This window comes from Helobdella robusta, assembly GCF_000326865.2.
Source record: "Helobdella robusta unplaced genomic scaffold HELROscaffold_24, whole genome shotgun sequence".
Lineage (NCBI taxonomy): Eukaryota > Metazoa > Annelida > Clitellata > Rhynchobdellida > Glossiphoniidae > Helobdella > Helobdella robusta.
This window is the reverse complement of record NW_008704261.1, coordinates 395,653-410,652: the sequence shown is the minus strand read 5'-3', so window position 1 is coordinate 410,652 and position 15,000 is coordinate 395,653. Positions and strand designations below refer to the sequence as shown.

Below are 15,000 nucleotides of genomic sequence, written 5' to 3'. Positions count from 1 at the left end.
TGATATGTTTCCAGATGACGTTTGGCTCCTTAGGGCGGTTCTTCACTTCGGACAAACAAGGATTATTCCCATCTGCCGCTTTCTTCAACAAAAATACATATATCCAAAGCTATGGAGTAAAAGTTGAAGAATTTCCAAAAATAAAAACCGTTGACATGGTCCCTTGCAGTTTCAAATCATTTGATCTCAATGAGACAGCTACTCTTGAGTTGCTGATTAACAGTGTACCAGGTAAAAATATGTTTTCAACATTTTAACGCGCGCACACACCACACACACACACACACACACACACACACAGGCACCACACATACCGTTTTATAAATTTTTACCAGCCTCCAACCCTTGCGATACAAAAGCAAACAAGTGTCCAAATAAATACTGTCAACAAATTTCAGGGAGCCTTCGAATGTCAAGAAAGTATTATTATGCTATAGAATTTTTTTATGTAGAATTTTGACAAGAGCAGAGCCTTATTAACATATAACAATTTATTTACATGTGTTGTAGGTATAATATTACGAATTGACTTTATTTTAAGTTTCATTTGAAAATGGGTAAACAAGATTATGATTTAAATGATTTTAGATTTCAATTTAAAAGCAAAATGATTTTTAAAATCCAATTACTTCATGTCGAATCAGAAACGAATTCAAGAACGTGCGCCCTGAATGGAGACGATTACGAATGCAGTGGGGATTACATGGGAGCAAAGTGCAGACCAGATATTAATATTTTTTTTTAAACTTTGAAATATTCATGACATTGTGGCATGACGACTCTAAAATTCTTTAACGGCGATTGTGTTCGAACGCTAAGTGAGGCCAACACATGCCTAACTTCATATGCATTTGAGGTGACTGTCAGATGCTTGAAGATACCTGCTAATATTGTGGAAATGATGCCATATAAGTTACTAAGAAAATGATTACTCTTTGATTGAGTCTTGAATAATATACAGGACACTCTTCATGTTGAAATTATTTCTTCACAGATTATTGTTTTCAAGGCTTGTGCCGTAACAAAGGAAAGTGCATCGACCTGAAGGATGGTTACAGATGTGAGTGCCAGGAAGGCTTTTCTGGAAAAACTTGCAAAATTGAAGGTGAAAATATAATTAGGTAACGCGGTCTTTACAAATCCATATTTTGATCGGTCATTTATTTAGACAATTTTCTATTTCATCATACCTCTTTGAATTGTTTGATTCGCATTTCGCAGTGAAGTTTTTCTCTTATATGCCATTTTTAAAGTAGCTCAGACATTAAAAGTGCCACATAACATTTTACACTGATCGGGTTGAATACAGTCTGCCCAAAATTTCATAATCATCATACGAATGTTTTACAGCGCTTGTGTATGTACGTTGTACAATAATATGAATTTACGGCATGTTGTGTGTTTCGAATGGAGATTGGAGAAAAATTATAATAGTAACTGAGTAGGATAGAAACGGTTTTTAAACAACGGCACTTTTTTTTCGTTTTTTGTTCTTTATCATGCAGCTCTGACATACGCAGAACCGCTTACTTACATATCATCCCTGTGGTTAAACCTTCGTGCCAAAAGAGGCTGTACACTATCCCATTAAGTGATGTGCACACATGTCCTTACGTCATGTGCGCACGCGCAAGCACCGCATCATATGAGCATGGCGTATGATAGTCCTTGAGTTTCGGACAGACATTATTCGAACCAGGTCATCGCGTAACTGCACGAGACATGGCACTTCTACCGACTGAGCTAACTCGGCGACCTGTGCAATGTAAAATAGTTGAAAATACATGCAATGGTTCGTTTTATGAAAGCAATCTCATATTGAAAATTTATTAACTAGTAAAAAGAACTTAAAAATAACGTAATTGTAGACGCATGCAGTAGCAGACCATGTCTGAACGATGGGATGTGTGCTCTGGATGGAACTTCATACAAATGTAATTGTGTCAAAGGATTCACCGGTGCGACCTGTGGAAAGGAAGGTGGATTTGGTTTTTATTTTTAAATAACATATTGGTAAGGTTTTTATTTTAAAAATTATTATGTCTTCTTCATTTTTTTCACTGTATATTTTTTGGGTTGTTGTGATGTAAAATTTTAATGGCAGCTAAGTAAATAGGCAAGGAAGTATTTTCATAATAATGCATATTTTTATGATAAGTTTACTGTCTATTTCATGCACTGATGCCTATTTCAACATTTCATTGAAAATATTTTGAAACAAATTCAGGTGAAAACTCAGCTCCGAGAGTGCAGACTTGCTGGCACGTGTTCGTGCTGAGTTTTCTCGTGAGTTCCTGGTGGCACATGTGAAGCTTCCAAGTCAACATCTTTTACCTACTTTAAGTGGAACTTTTCGAAGTTTTGATTAAAAGTTGATTTTAAAATTTGAGAATTATTGCTTAAAGGAATGTTTCAGGAATGGTAATGTTAATAATAATAATAATAATAAATAATAATAATAATAATGATAATAATAATAATAATGATATATGTTAGCAGTAGTGACTGATTATTTTTGATTTAATCATTTATTTTCATAAAAAAATTATGTATTCATTCATGTTGGAAGGCGAATTAACAGAAATGAGATCATTTTTTCAGCGTTAAATTTAACTTGTTCTTCGGGTCAAGCTTTTTAAAATTAAAAAAAATTAAACTGAAGATTTAATATACTAATTCCATATTAATTCTAACCTTTTATTTTACTTTGTTTTTAAAATTGAAAAATAATCTGATATTATTTGGTGATACAAATATAACTAAATAAGTTCAACTAAACTATAAAATTAAAGCAACTTTTCAACTAAGAACACGCGATCAATGCAATGTGAGAAGCCAAAATCAAAAATTGTCCCATTAAAGTTGTTTTTCCACACCTCAACCTCGAAAATAAAATTTTATAATCATTTCCTCACACAAGCACAATTTTTCCACTAACAAGTTTTCAAACTGCAAGTAGTATTCCACTGCTGATTAAATTAATAAAACCTTTTCTCGTCAGAAATTGATTTGTTGAGAACGCTTTTGGGTGAACAATTTGAAAAAAAAACGTATATTGTTACTGATACTAAGAGTATTTAGTAATTTAAGGGCTGGCCAGAAAGGACGTCACGTTTTATTGGCAAATTTTTGACAAACCCTTCCTCCTTTCACAAATTGTCACAAAACTTTCAGCCACACGTGTAAGGCATGCCATCGCCTAGCTGTTGAACACCGTGGAAAATATTTTGAGTGCAGAAGCGCTGGCTAACAGACAACTAAATGGGAACTAAAGTTCTTTGCTAAAGTTCATTTTAAATTGCTAACAGACAACTATATGATCATTATGACGAATAGGGTTTAAAAATTAAAATCAAATTTGTGTAAAAGCGTTGGAACAATCAATCAATCAATTAGTTTATAAAGCGCTATTTCCGCGGTGTTCAACAGCGCTCCTCAATGAATTTTGTAAACAGATGGGTCTTGAGATCCGCTCAGAACTTCGTAAGTGATGGGAAGAAGTCAGAAAAGGAAGTAGACAGTTCCTGAAAAAAGGGCCAGATAAAGCAAATGCAAATTTAGCAAAAGATTGTTTAACACGAGTTAAAAAGAAGCGAGAACAAGAAGACGATCGTAAACCGGAGCGTTTTGGTTCAATTAATATATCTGATAAGTTCTTAGAAAGTAAATTAGATTATACATTAACGTGCAAATTTTAAAAATTATTCTATAATTTCTAGGTAGTCAGTGCTAGAAAACAAGATATGGAGATATATGAGAAAAGAAAGGGACTCGAGCAACTAGACGAGCAGCAGAGTCAAAAGCTTTACTTAAAGGCTAAAGTGTAAAATCAGGAAAACTAGAGTAGAGCGAGTTACAATAATCAATCCAAAATAAAACTAAAGATGTAACAAGAAAAAGAAGAGTAGGATTGTCAAGAAATGGCAAAAGTTTTTTTATTCTACGTAGATGCAAGTAAGAACTTCTACAAACACTGTTACATACAACATTGCCTTCTTTTTGACAGGTTGTTTCGCATGTTTGCATCACGCTTTCCATTTCCAAAGATCAGAAACTACTTGCTTCAATCCTTCCTTCAACTCATCTTTAGAAACATTCTACTCCAACGACATTTTCTCAACGTTCAATCAAATAATGCTTTTTTTGTGTTGGCCTTTCAGCCGCCTTCCATAAGCTTTATAAATAACAGCGTTGTTACCAGTTACATGCAAAGAAATAAATTTCAGCCAATGAAAAATCTAATATATAAAGAATATCGAGAAAAAATTAAAAAATTTAAGAGAGAGTAGAAAAATGGAAAAAGAAAATGTGCATACTTCCGTTTTGTTCGTTAAGATCGAACTTTGTTGCAGCCATTCAAATGAACAAATTCTCTACCACAAAACATGCTTTTTATTTTATTTGGTAACTAAACGAAAATATTTGTATGGAAACTTGTAAATATGGAAAAGTGCTAAACATGAGAAACTGCTAAACAGTGCAATGAATGTGTGTATGATAGAGAAGAAAAACGACATTTACTGGAATAGACTGTTTCAATGTTATACTAGACTTTAGAAATATAAAACTAAGAAATTAATGACAAAATTCATTCATTTAGCAATTTGCTAATTTTGTATTTTGGTGTTAAGATACACATTGATTAATAAAACAGCTGTGTCCGAATTATACGAAATAAGTTGAAGATTTTATCAACATCACCATACATTCCTTGTTAAAACTCTTAAAAGTTGTTTCATCATAATATTTATGCAAATGTTGCTCGAAGTCTTACACCCTTGCTAACTAAGCGTAATGAACCTCGTAGAAACTCCAGTCGGCACTGACCATCAGATTATTTTGATTGTAGCCGAACAGATGTTGGTTCAACTCGCAAACTGATCCATCTTCTTTGAAGTTGACTGAATTGCACAGGCCTGGCATGCAGTTGAAGAAACATTTCAACTTGTGGCTGACGACCATCACATGGGAGGTGTAGCCGGTCAACTTGTAGTTCACGTAACGATTCCATTTCTTTGCTACAACAATTTAAATAAATTTATTCAGAATTTCAAATTTATTGTATCAAACTTCCAAACTAACAATTTGAATTGTCTGCCTTGTAGACTTCCAATTCACAGACGGTCAGACTTCCGGGTCCAGTGATTGGTTGTTGGACGATAACGAAACGATACGGGAGGAGATTGGCATTGCATTTCAACGTGTGCTTGCTGCTGACGACCGCCTGGTACTTGTACTGGCCGCAGAGAGGGTAGGTTCCGCGGACGACGTTCGATCCCGGTGCAAAGTAATCCACCGAAGTCAGGCCGATCATGAAATAATCCAATCTGTCAGCTGAAAAGTTGCTTTAATTTTATAGTTTAGTTGAACAACTGCCAAATTAATTTCAATTTATTTTTAATTTCATGTAGGCATTAAACAACTAAATTAAAACAAAATAAGAAAAATATAGTGACGAAACATTTCAACAAACACTCAACTTACGAATACAATCTCTTGAATAAAGAACTACAAAATCTACACCATATTTGTCAGCAAGGTCGACAACTGCCCAGTTAGGACCCCCCGAACCATCAACTCCGTGCATGCAATGCCCTTGAAGATAATCAGGGTTGGCATCGCCATCAACCAATAATTTTGCGCCTAATGACTGGAACGCACCATGAAGCGAACTACTTGCTGCTGGCTGGTTGAGAGCCAAATTTTTTGAAAAAGCATTCAAAAAATTTATAGGAAGTGTAACTGAAATGATGAAATTTAATATTAAAAAATTATAAATTACAATTTTACTAAAATAATTAAACTCACTAATGAAAGTAACCAAAACTAAAGGACACAGAGCAATTTTGGGCATTCTTCTAATTGATGAAACATTCAGTCTAAAATGTTTGCACCTTGTGGCTCAGTATTTTTTGACAGTATGTAATAATAAGTTTTTAATATACAAATTACATATACAATATACAATTATATATACAATATACAAATTAATACATTCAATGTATGTACGTACGTACATTAGTTGCTATAACATTGCGTGTTGAGATGTGATTAACCACATGAGCAAATATTACAATAGGAATAACATCCTCAAGATTAAAAATGACAATAATAACAACAACAACAACAATAATAATAATAATAACAATAGTAACAACAATAATAATATCAATAGCAACAACAATTACGACAACAATGATGCGCATTTATTTGTATCTGCATGATCATTTTTTCTTTTATGATGTTTCTCTGAGAACGATCAATATGTGGACATATTGAAAAATAAATACAATGACATACAAACAAACATACACTCACCCGCACTTACACATACAATGACATACAAACAAACATACACTCACACATACAAACACAAATAACCACAACGAAATACACGCACATACCACGAACTCTCAAATGCACACACCCTAACACACACTTACATAGGTGCAAACACTCCCACGTATCTACACAAGCACATAAAAAGCACACACAGAAACACACACATACACACACGCACGCATACATATACACATGGACAGATATCAGAAATTTATGATATATTTAATCTCTGCGTACTTGCGTACTTCAATTGTTATGATATTTCAAATAAGACAATTAGGCAACAGAGCAAACATTTCCTTATTATTATTATTATTCTTATTATTATTATCATTATTCATTCATTTAGAAAAATATCGAACTTCATTTCTTAGTTTATATTTTAAAAATACTTTTAACATTCACATTTCAAGCCGAATCTTCCCGAATGAGGATGTATTAAAACAGTCCGGATATGAAAAGAGGAAACTACTACAGATAATCCGACGGGGGCAGTTAAAGTTTTTCGGTCAAATCATGCGAAAGGAAAGAATGGAAAATCTAACAACTACTGGAAAGATTGCAGGGAAAAGAGGTCGCGGTCAACAACGAACAACATTCGTGAAGTCCTCGTGTCACTTGTTGAATATCACTATATTTCAATTCTTACAAAGTGCTAAAGATCGGGTTTTGTGGAGGTCGATGGTCGCCAATGTCCTGATAAGATAAGGCACGAGAAAGAAAAAAGAAAGAAGATATAATTAGTTTTTATAACACGTATTGTTGCTGAGTTGCTGAAATATAAATTTTGAAAAGATAAATTACGTTTTCCTTCATGCCGAAGCCGCGGGTTAATAGCCCACTTGTTTTTCCCGCCCCTCATAAATTAGGCCTCGGTTGTTTAATTTGTAAGTCCTGTGACTATATAATTGACAGTTTATTAGTTAGTTAAAGTTTTGATGGTATAAAAGAATAATAAAGTACATTTTTAAACGTTCATTTGAAACAATTTCTCACAAATCAATGTAAGTAATAATACAAAATGGTGGATAAGTATGTCTTTTTTTGAAATATTAAATGTAAATTAAGAAGACACACACTCATTAACATAAAAATCGTTATTACAAAATTTTTATGAATACTGTCAAATGAACATTGTTCATTGGTCTTCTTGCGCATTATTATACATAACAAGTTCAACAGTGTTCCATTACAGGGTATCATTTTAAATAACATTAGCCATAGTAGTGTCATCAATAAAAAGTAACAGTAATTAAAAAGGAAGTGGTAGTTGTAGCGGCGGGCGGCTGTTATAGTGACAGTAGTGCTAGTAGTAGCTTCAGCAAAAGTAGTAGTCGATAGTATTGACGACAGTAGCAGTAGTAGCAGCAACAGTAATTGCAAAAAAAGCAACAGTGGTAGTAGTAGAAGTAGCAGCAGCAGTAGTCAGATTCATAGTCAGCATTAGTGTCAGTAAAATTAGAAAAGGTAGTAGTAGTAGTTGTTGTTGTAGTAGTAGTTGTTGTAGTAGTAGTTGTTGTAGTAGTAGTTGTTGTAGTAGTAGTTGTTGTAGTAGTAGTTGTTGTAGTAGTAGTTGTTGTAGTAGTAGTTGTCGTAGTAGCAGTAACAGTAGTGGCAGCAGTAGCGGCAGTAGTAGCAGTTTTGGAAATCAATAAGATGGAATAGTAGTAATATTTACAGTAGTAGTTGTGAGAATAGTAGTAGAAGTAGAAGTACAGCAGCAGCAGAAATACAAATGTTGCCACTTTTAGATCCAGTAGGGTTTAGCACCTTCATTAAAAACGATGTCGTTTTGAGGCTTTGCGAAGTTGCAGAGGTCTCTGCGGCAGAGGCAGCTTTTGTACCCTAGGCGATAGTCAGTGTATTGACAGTGGAGGTTATGTCTGCCGACCCAGTCGAAACATCCTTTTGACGGGCCTAGTTGGTTGGTTAGTTGGTTGATTGGTTGGTTGGTTGGAGGGTTGGTTGGTTGGAGTTGATTAGTAAGTTGGTTGGTTGATTGGTTGGTTGATAAGTTGGATGGTTGATTGATTAGTTGGTTGGTTGGTTGACTGATTGATTGATTAATCAGTTGGTTGGTTGATTGATTGGTTAATTGATTAATTGACTGGTCGGTTGGTTGGCTGGTTGATTAATTGATTGATTGATTGATTATTATTATTATTACTATTATTATTATCATCATTATTATGATTATTATTGACACTAGATAGGAAAAAAAATAGCAGCTGACCAATGCCAGACTCAGCGTAATAGCAGGCGGCCTTGGCGGTGCAGGTCTCGGTCGAGCCCTCGCACTTGCCCCAGTCACATTTGTAGCAGGTGATGTTTTCCTGGAGGCTGGTCATCAGTAGGGCTGATGCCACGACGAGGAAGCCGAGGTACCTCCTCCCTGATGGAGATGGAAATGGGGAGGGTGTTGATGACGCCAGCATCATTTCCCTCTGCGGAAAAAATTTTAAAGATGTTGACAATTTGAAGATGTTGATCTTGATAATGATGGTGGTGGTGGTGATGTTAGTAATGGTGATATTTAAGGATGTTGATATCGATAATGATGATGGTTGTGGTGGTGATGATGGTAGTAATGGTAATGATGGTGGTGATGATGATAAAAAAATTATGATGTTGATTTTTCTCTCTGCGGAGAAATATTTAAAGACGTTGATATTAATAATGATGGTGGTGGTGATGATAGAGAAAATGATGATGTTGATTAGAATGATGAAGAATTCATTTCTTGCAAAATGTTTTACAATTAATTTAATAACAGAGAAGGGGTTTCAAAGTTTTATTTAAAAATGTTATCATTAGCATCGAAAAGTTTACAAATTATTAATTACTACTTACTTGCAAATCAAGAGATGCAATTTAATTTGTTAAAGTTGTATTAATTTTCGTCCGCTAGTTGCGTTCGTAACAAAAGAAATTTTTTCAAATATCTGACAAATGAAAGTTAACGCTATATATATATGTGTGTGTGTGAGTGTGTATATGTGTGCGTGTGTGAATATACATATATATATTTATATATGTGTGTATGTGTGTGTGTGCGTGTGTGTGCGTGCGTGTGTGACAGATCTTAATCTCTACCAATGACAAATATGAAAAATAAATATGACATTGAAGATATTTTTTGGGTGTGTATATTTGTGTTTGTGTGTGCGTTTATGTGTGTGCGTGTGCGGTGTGACAATTTGAAGTTGTTTCCAACTACATATACCAGAGCAGCAAACATCCGGCTTATATTTTATAGAACCATCAACATAATTACACGTAGGTGTTTCCTTGTACAAATATTTATTGTCTCTAGAGGAAAATATTTTCATTTAGAATTCCCGACATTTCCAAATTAGATTTACCATCTTGAATTAAACTCATTTAATAAAATAGTGGATTTAATTGGCTGGTTTCACGAAAAATATTTCAACTTTTTAAATGTTTTTCATGTCCATTTTGTCATCCATAATCCTCTAATCATGATTTATGAAATTATGATGTGTGTAATTTGAGAGAAAGAGATAGAGAAAGAGAAAGAGAGATAAATATGAAGAGAAATATATATATATATATATATATATATATATATATATATATATATATATATTATATTTTATTATTTATTTATTTAGAGAGAGAAAAACAAATGTTGAAATGTTGTGACAAACTAGTTATATACAGATCACACAGAAAAATAATTTACTTGCTTTTACAATCTTTGGTCACATTACAAATTCATCTTGATAGAAAAAGTGACAAATAAATGATAACAATAGCAATAACAATGAGTAAATAAACAGTTTTTTTTTATTACTTCTGCTTATAATTTTATATAGCAGTCAAATTTAGCTCATTTATTGATATTTATATGCCAATTTATTTATAGAAAGTTCTTGAAAGAGTCATTTGGCAAATTGATCTGCAAATATTTTTGAAATTATAATAAGAATGATGACGAGGACATGATGATGACGATGATGAAAATGACGTGGTGATGATGACGATGATGATGAAGATGATGAGAAGGAGGATGAAGATGAGGATGATGAAAATGATGAGAAGGAGGATGAAGATGACGACGACGATGATTTGTTTATCCAGTTGAGTCGCCTTTGAAACATCATGTTATGAATAAGTTCACATGAATGTATGAATGTCTGTTTGTTTGTTCACATTCATCATCGTCGTCATCAACAATGTTACCATTGCCGTTTTTCGCGCTATTTAATTACTATTATAATTATCATTTCAATTATAGTTCAGTTTTTAATTATCATTTTATTATTTTTATTATCATTATAACAGTACCACGTCTTCAACATCAAAATAATTATAGCATTTATTTCTATCCAACCACAAATCATACACAAATTAATCATCTTGCTACATAAAAAGATACACAATAAATTTTGAAAAATATAGAGGCCAGATGACAAAATGGTTACAGGCGTTTGGTTCTGCGTTACAGAAAACCTCAACTATCTCAAGCTATTTGATTAGTTGATACTTTAGATAAAGCAACGAATAACATTCGTAAAGTTCTTGTGCCACTTGTTGAATATCACCATATTTCAACTACTTAAATATCGGTGGTTACATAATTATGAAAATAAATAAATAAAAATTAAGAAAAAAATATTAAAATTACTGGCACATTATAGCACCATCTGGGGCAGTGCCGTTAAAATATTCAAAAAAAAAATATCGGTGGTCGCCTGAAAGGATAAGGCACGGAAAAGAAGAAGACCTTTTTATAATATAAACAATCTATTATAATTTACGATGTAGTATTATATGTAATTTTTAATGATATATATATTTTTTCATATTTTTGCCATTATTAGCTTCGCTATAGCTCAATTCCTATCATACATTAAAATTATACGGCTAATAATTTCATGCATCGCCATTGTAACTATCGTTCAGAAAAACCGTTTTTTCGCTACGAAGACGGTCACAAAATTTGTTTTTATTTTAATTTTAATTTGAAAAATCACTTCGAACTGTCAATTTCCAAGTGATAATGAAACAATATTTTCATAGTTTTAAATAATATAAAATTAATTAATTGAAAATTTTTAACATAAAATTCAAATTCTGTTAAGCCTCTACTAAATTTTTATTTAAATTTAAAATCAAAAATGGATTTTCGCAATGTTAACTACGTTCATGACGACGACATTGGTGACAGAAGGTATCAATCTTGCGGTGACAACAACAACATTAGCAAGTATTACAACATTAACAACAACAATTACAACAACAACAAATATCTAGACAGCAACAACAACAGCAAACCAGACAGCAGTTTAATAATGACAAATGAAAACCATCTGTTGAAAACCAGTGCGAAAAACAAGCCGTGGAACAAATCAAGTAAGAAGAACAAAAACCACCACAACAACAATAACGACAATAGCGTTCCTTACATCAACTACAACAACAACAAATCAAAACACATAACTTCATCAATATTCAAGAACACATTTAACACTAACTATTTGGATGGTAATAATAATAATCTTTGTCAACAGCACAACACCACTGACAACAGCAACAACACAAACAACAACAAACAACTAAATACTTCTACCACTGCAACAGTTAATAATACTAAAACTACATTCCTTTCTAAGAATACTACAAATACCCTTAGAAACGATGTCACAAACAATAGAAACATTACTGCTGCAAAATTTTGTTGTAATGTTTGGAGAAATGAAGATGATGGTGATGATGACGATAGTGATAGAGATGATGATAATGATGGCGAGGAGAGAGATACTGATGATGGATATGAGTTTGATGATGATGATGATCACTCTCACATAAAGTGGCATCATTATCAAACCCATCATCATCAGTGTCATCCTCGTCTACATCATCACAGGACTAAACCATCACACAGATCTAACCATTATCAGAGAATTTTTGTCAGCTATGATTGTGATGATAATGATGATGATGATGATAATGATGATGGTTATATCGATGATAACATCTATGATAATGATGGTGTCGGTAATGATAATGATACTGTACATAAAAATAAAACATACAATAATAATTATAATAATGATGGTGATGATGGTGACGATGATAATGAGGATGGTGACGACGATGGTGGTGATGATGATGATAATGATATGAACAATGGCGGTGGTGATGATGATGATAATGGGGATGACGATGACATTTATTATATTAACAATGATCATGATATTGTTAATAATAATAATGGTGGGGCTTACAAACATTGCAATAATGCTAATGTTGGTGATGATGATGATGGTGATGATGATGATGATGATAAAGATGGCGCTATTGATAAAGGGCCTTGTGGTGTTAATGTTGAAGAGTACACCACTTGCTACAATGAAGATGCTGATGATGATAATGATAAGGACGATGATGGTGATGATGGTGATAAGGACGATGATGATGATGATGACGATGAAGTTTTGAAAGGAATGAATGAAAAACCGCTTAGCCATCCCAACGCTACTGGTAGTAAAAATAATACCAACAATAATAATAGTAATAATAATGATAATGCGTATAATAATGAAGAAAAGCAACATCAGCCACACCGTCCGCAGAAGCAGCTTCAACAGCAGCAGCAACAACAACAGCAGCAACAACCGCAGCGACAGCCACAACAACTACGACAGTTTAATTTGACACGTTGGTCCAAACTAAGAGGTAATACAACGGAGCATTTGTTAGAACATTTAAAGTTAGGCAACACTGTATCTGTTGCTTCTGCTACAACAACCACAACAACGTCAACAACAAAAAAAACCAAATCGTTGCCGTCAACAACAGCCACAACAACAGCCACAACAACCACAACTTTAAAAACAACAACCATGGAATCATTATCAGCCACAACATATACAACAGCCACAACGACCACAAAAAGGAAACATTCCTTCACCACAGTATGGCCTCAAATACCTACTAGCGATTTACCAGTTCGTTGCATCAGCATGCTATCACCAACAAAGCCTAAGCCACTTTTACCACCATCAGCGACATCAACGATGCTGATCACAACATCACCAGGACCAACAACAACAACTTCATTGGTAGCACCAACATCGCCAAAATTAACTACAACAACGACAACATTGTTAAAGGCAATAACAACACCACAACCAACAACAAAAACTTTGCCGACAACTACATCAACAGTTAGGTTTTACGATAGTAAAAAAGTTGCTAGATTTAACCCACAGCAACAAAATCCAGAGCAGCAACAACAACATTACCAGCAGCAACAACAACAGCAGCAGCAACAACAACAGCAGTATCACCAGCTACAACAAAATCAAACTAATCAACAGTACCAGCAAGATGAACAACAATTATTAACAACAACCACCAAAATGAATTATGCATGCGTTACAAAACCTAATGATGAAACCACTACCACTTCTACTACTAATACTACTATTGCCACTACTGCTTACACAAATATTACTAAACCTAATTCCTATATTTGTTTTAGCGAGTCTCAGAATTTTACTGGAAACCAGACTATTGTTGGTAGAAGTAAAAGTAAAACCGCTGCTACTTCTACTACTGCAACTACAAACACTGCTACTGTAGTCGGTACTGTCGCTTCTACTACCGCATTATCTACAGCCATTACTTCTATCGCTACTACTGATACTACCATTCCAGCCACTACTACCACTGCTAATATTGTTATTTTTAATAAAAAGTTTAAATTGAAAAAGAAACAAAACTCTGTTGCAACAGTTTTTGAGGCTTCAACAAAAAATACAACAACATCACAGCAACATTTACGACAACAACAACAGCCAACTCAACAATTTGAAACATTCTCAGGTCTAAAGCGACAACAACAGCAACAACAAACAACATCAGTAACGTTAACAACAAAAACAACATCATGGAAACAAATTAGTTTAGCTGGTAGGGACCTACAACCACCGCTACCACAACCACCAGCAAAAGCAACAACAACAACGCCACAACAGCCACCACAACGACAACCGCCAACAACAACATCGTCATCGTTCTCATCACAATGGTCGGCTGATCATAAAGCGGGTAATGATGAAGTGAGTAGATCAATAACAGGAGATGATCACAATGATATCGGCCGTGGTGATTGTGATGAGGTTGTTATGACTAAAAGTGAATCGAAGATTGCAGATTTGAAGTTCAGGCTGATTGAAAAACGAAGGTTGGTTGGCTGAGTGGCTGATTGTTATGTTGGTTGGATGACTTACTGGTTGCTTCAATGAATTGATGATTTTTTTTTTTGATTCATAGATTGATTGGGTTGTTGATTGATGGATTGGTTTCTTGATTGATTGATTGGTTTCTTGATTGATCGATTGGTTTGTTGATTGATTGATTAGATGATTGATTGATTGGTTTGTTGGTTATTGATTAGTTGAATGATTGATTGGTTTGTTGATTGATTGATTGGTTGAATGATTGATTGGTTTGTTGATTGATTGATTGGTTGAATGATTGATTGGTTTGTTGATTGATTGATTGGTTGAATGATTGATTGGTTTGTTGATTGATTGATTGGTTGAATGATTGATTGGTTTGTTGATTGATTGATTGGTTGAATGATTGATTGGTTTGTTGATTGATTGATTGGTTGAATGATTGATT

At 33.8% G+C, this 15,000-nt stretch overlaps 4 protein-coding genes across 4 annotated transcripts in view; 3 read left to right on the top strand and 1 right to left on the bottom strand.

Annotated features, from left to right (window-relative positions):
* HELRODRAFT_172543 (hypothetical protein) overlaps positions 1-324 on the top strand; it is a gene marked incomplete at both ends in the record, with an annotated part of 832 nt that extends 508 nt beyond the window's left edge. The window contains 2 exons of the mRNA XM_009019216.1: positions 15-231; positions 302-324. Coding sequence (XP_009017464.1) covers positions 15-231; positions 302-324 — 240 coding nt within the window. The remainder of the gene's footprint in view (positions 1-14; positions 232-301) is intronic.
* A 669-nt stretch (positions 325-993) lies between these two features.
* Positions 994-2,002, top strand: HELRODRAFT_79117 (hypothetical protein; the record flags this gene model as incomplete). Its single annotated transcript, XM_009019215.1, has 2 exons — positions 994-1,105; positions 1,869-2,002. Coding segments are annotated over 2 exons (246 nt in total), but the record flags the coding sequence as incomplete, so codon positions are not given.
* A 2,783-nt stretch (positions 2,003-4,785) lies between these two features.
* Positions 4,786-9,275, bottom strand: HELRODRAFT_191744 (hypothetical protein; the record flags this gene model as incomplete). Its single annotated transcript, XM_009019214.1, has 6 exons — positions 9,193-9,275; positions 8,576-8,786; positions 8,113-8,187; positions 5,485-5,742; positions 5,083-5,334; positions 4,786-5,018 (listed from the first exon to the last, which is right to left on the bottom strand). Exons 2-6 carry the CDS (start codon positions 8,778-8,780, stop codon positions 4,786-4,788), a joined length of 1,023 nt encoding a protein of 340 aa, XP_009017462.1. The 5' UTR covers positions 8,781-8,786; positions 9,193-9,275.
* Positions 9,276-11,483: 2,208 nt separating this feature from the next.
* Positions 11,484-15,000, top strand: part of HELRODRAFT_172540 (hypothetical protein) — a gene marked incomplete at both ends in the record, with an annotated part of 7,882 nt that continues 4,365 nt past the window's right edge. The window contains 5 exons of the mRNA XM_009019213.1: positions 11,484-11,850; positions 12,913-13,078; positions 13,375-13,535; positions 13,853-13,902; positions 14,349-14,492. Of these exons, the coding sequence (XP_009017461.1) occupies positions 11,484-11,850; positions 12,913-13,078; positions 13,375-13,535; positions 13,853-13,902; positions 14,349-14,492 (888 nt within the window). The remainder of the gene's footprint in view (positions 11,851-12,912; positions 13,079-13,374; positions 13,536-13,852; positions 13,903-14,348; positions 14,493-15,000) is intronic.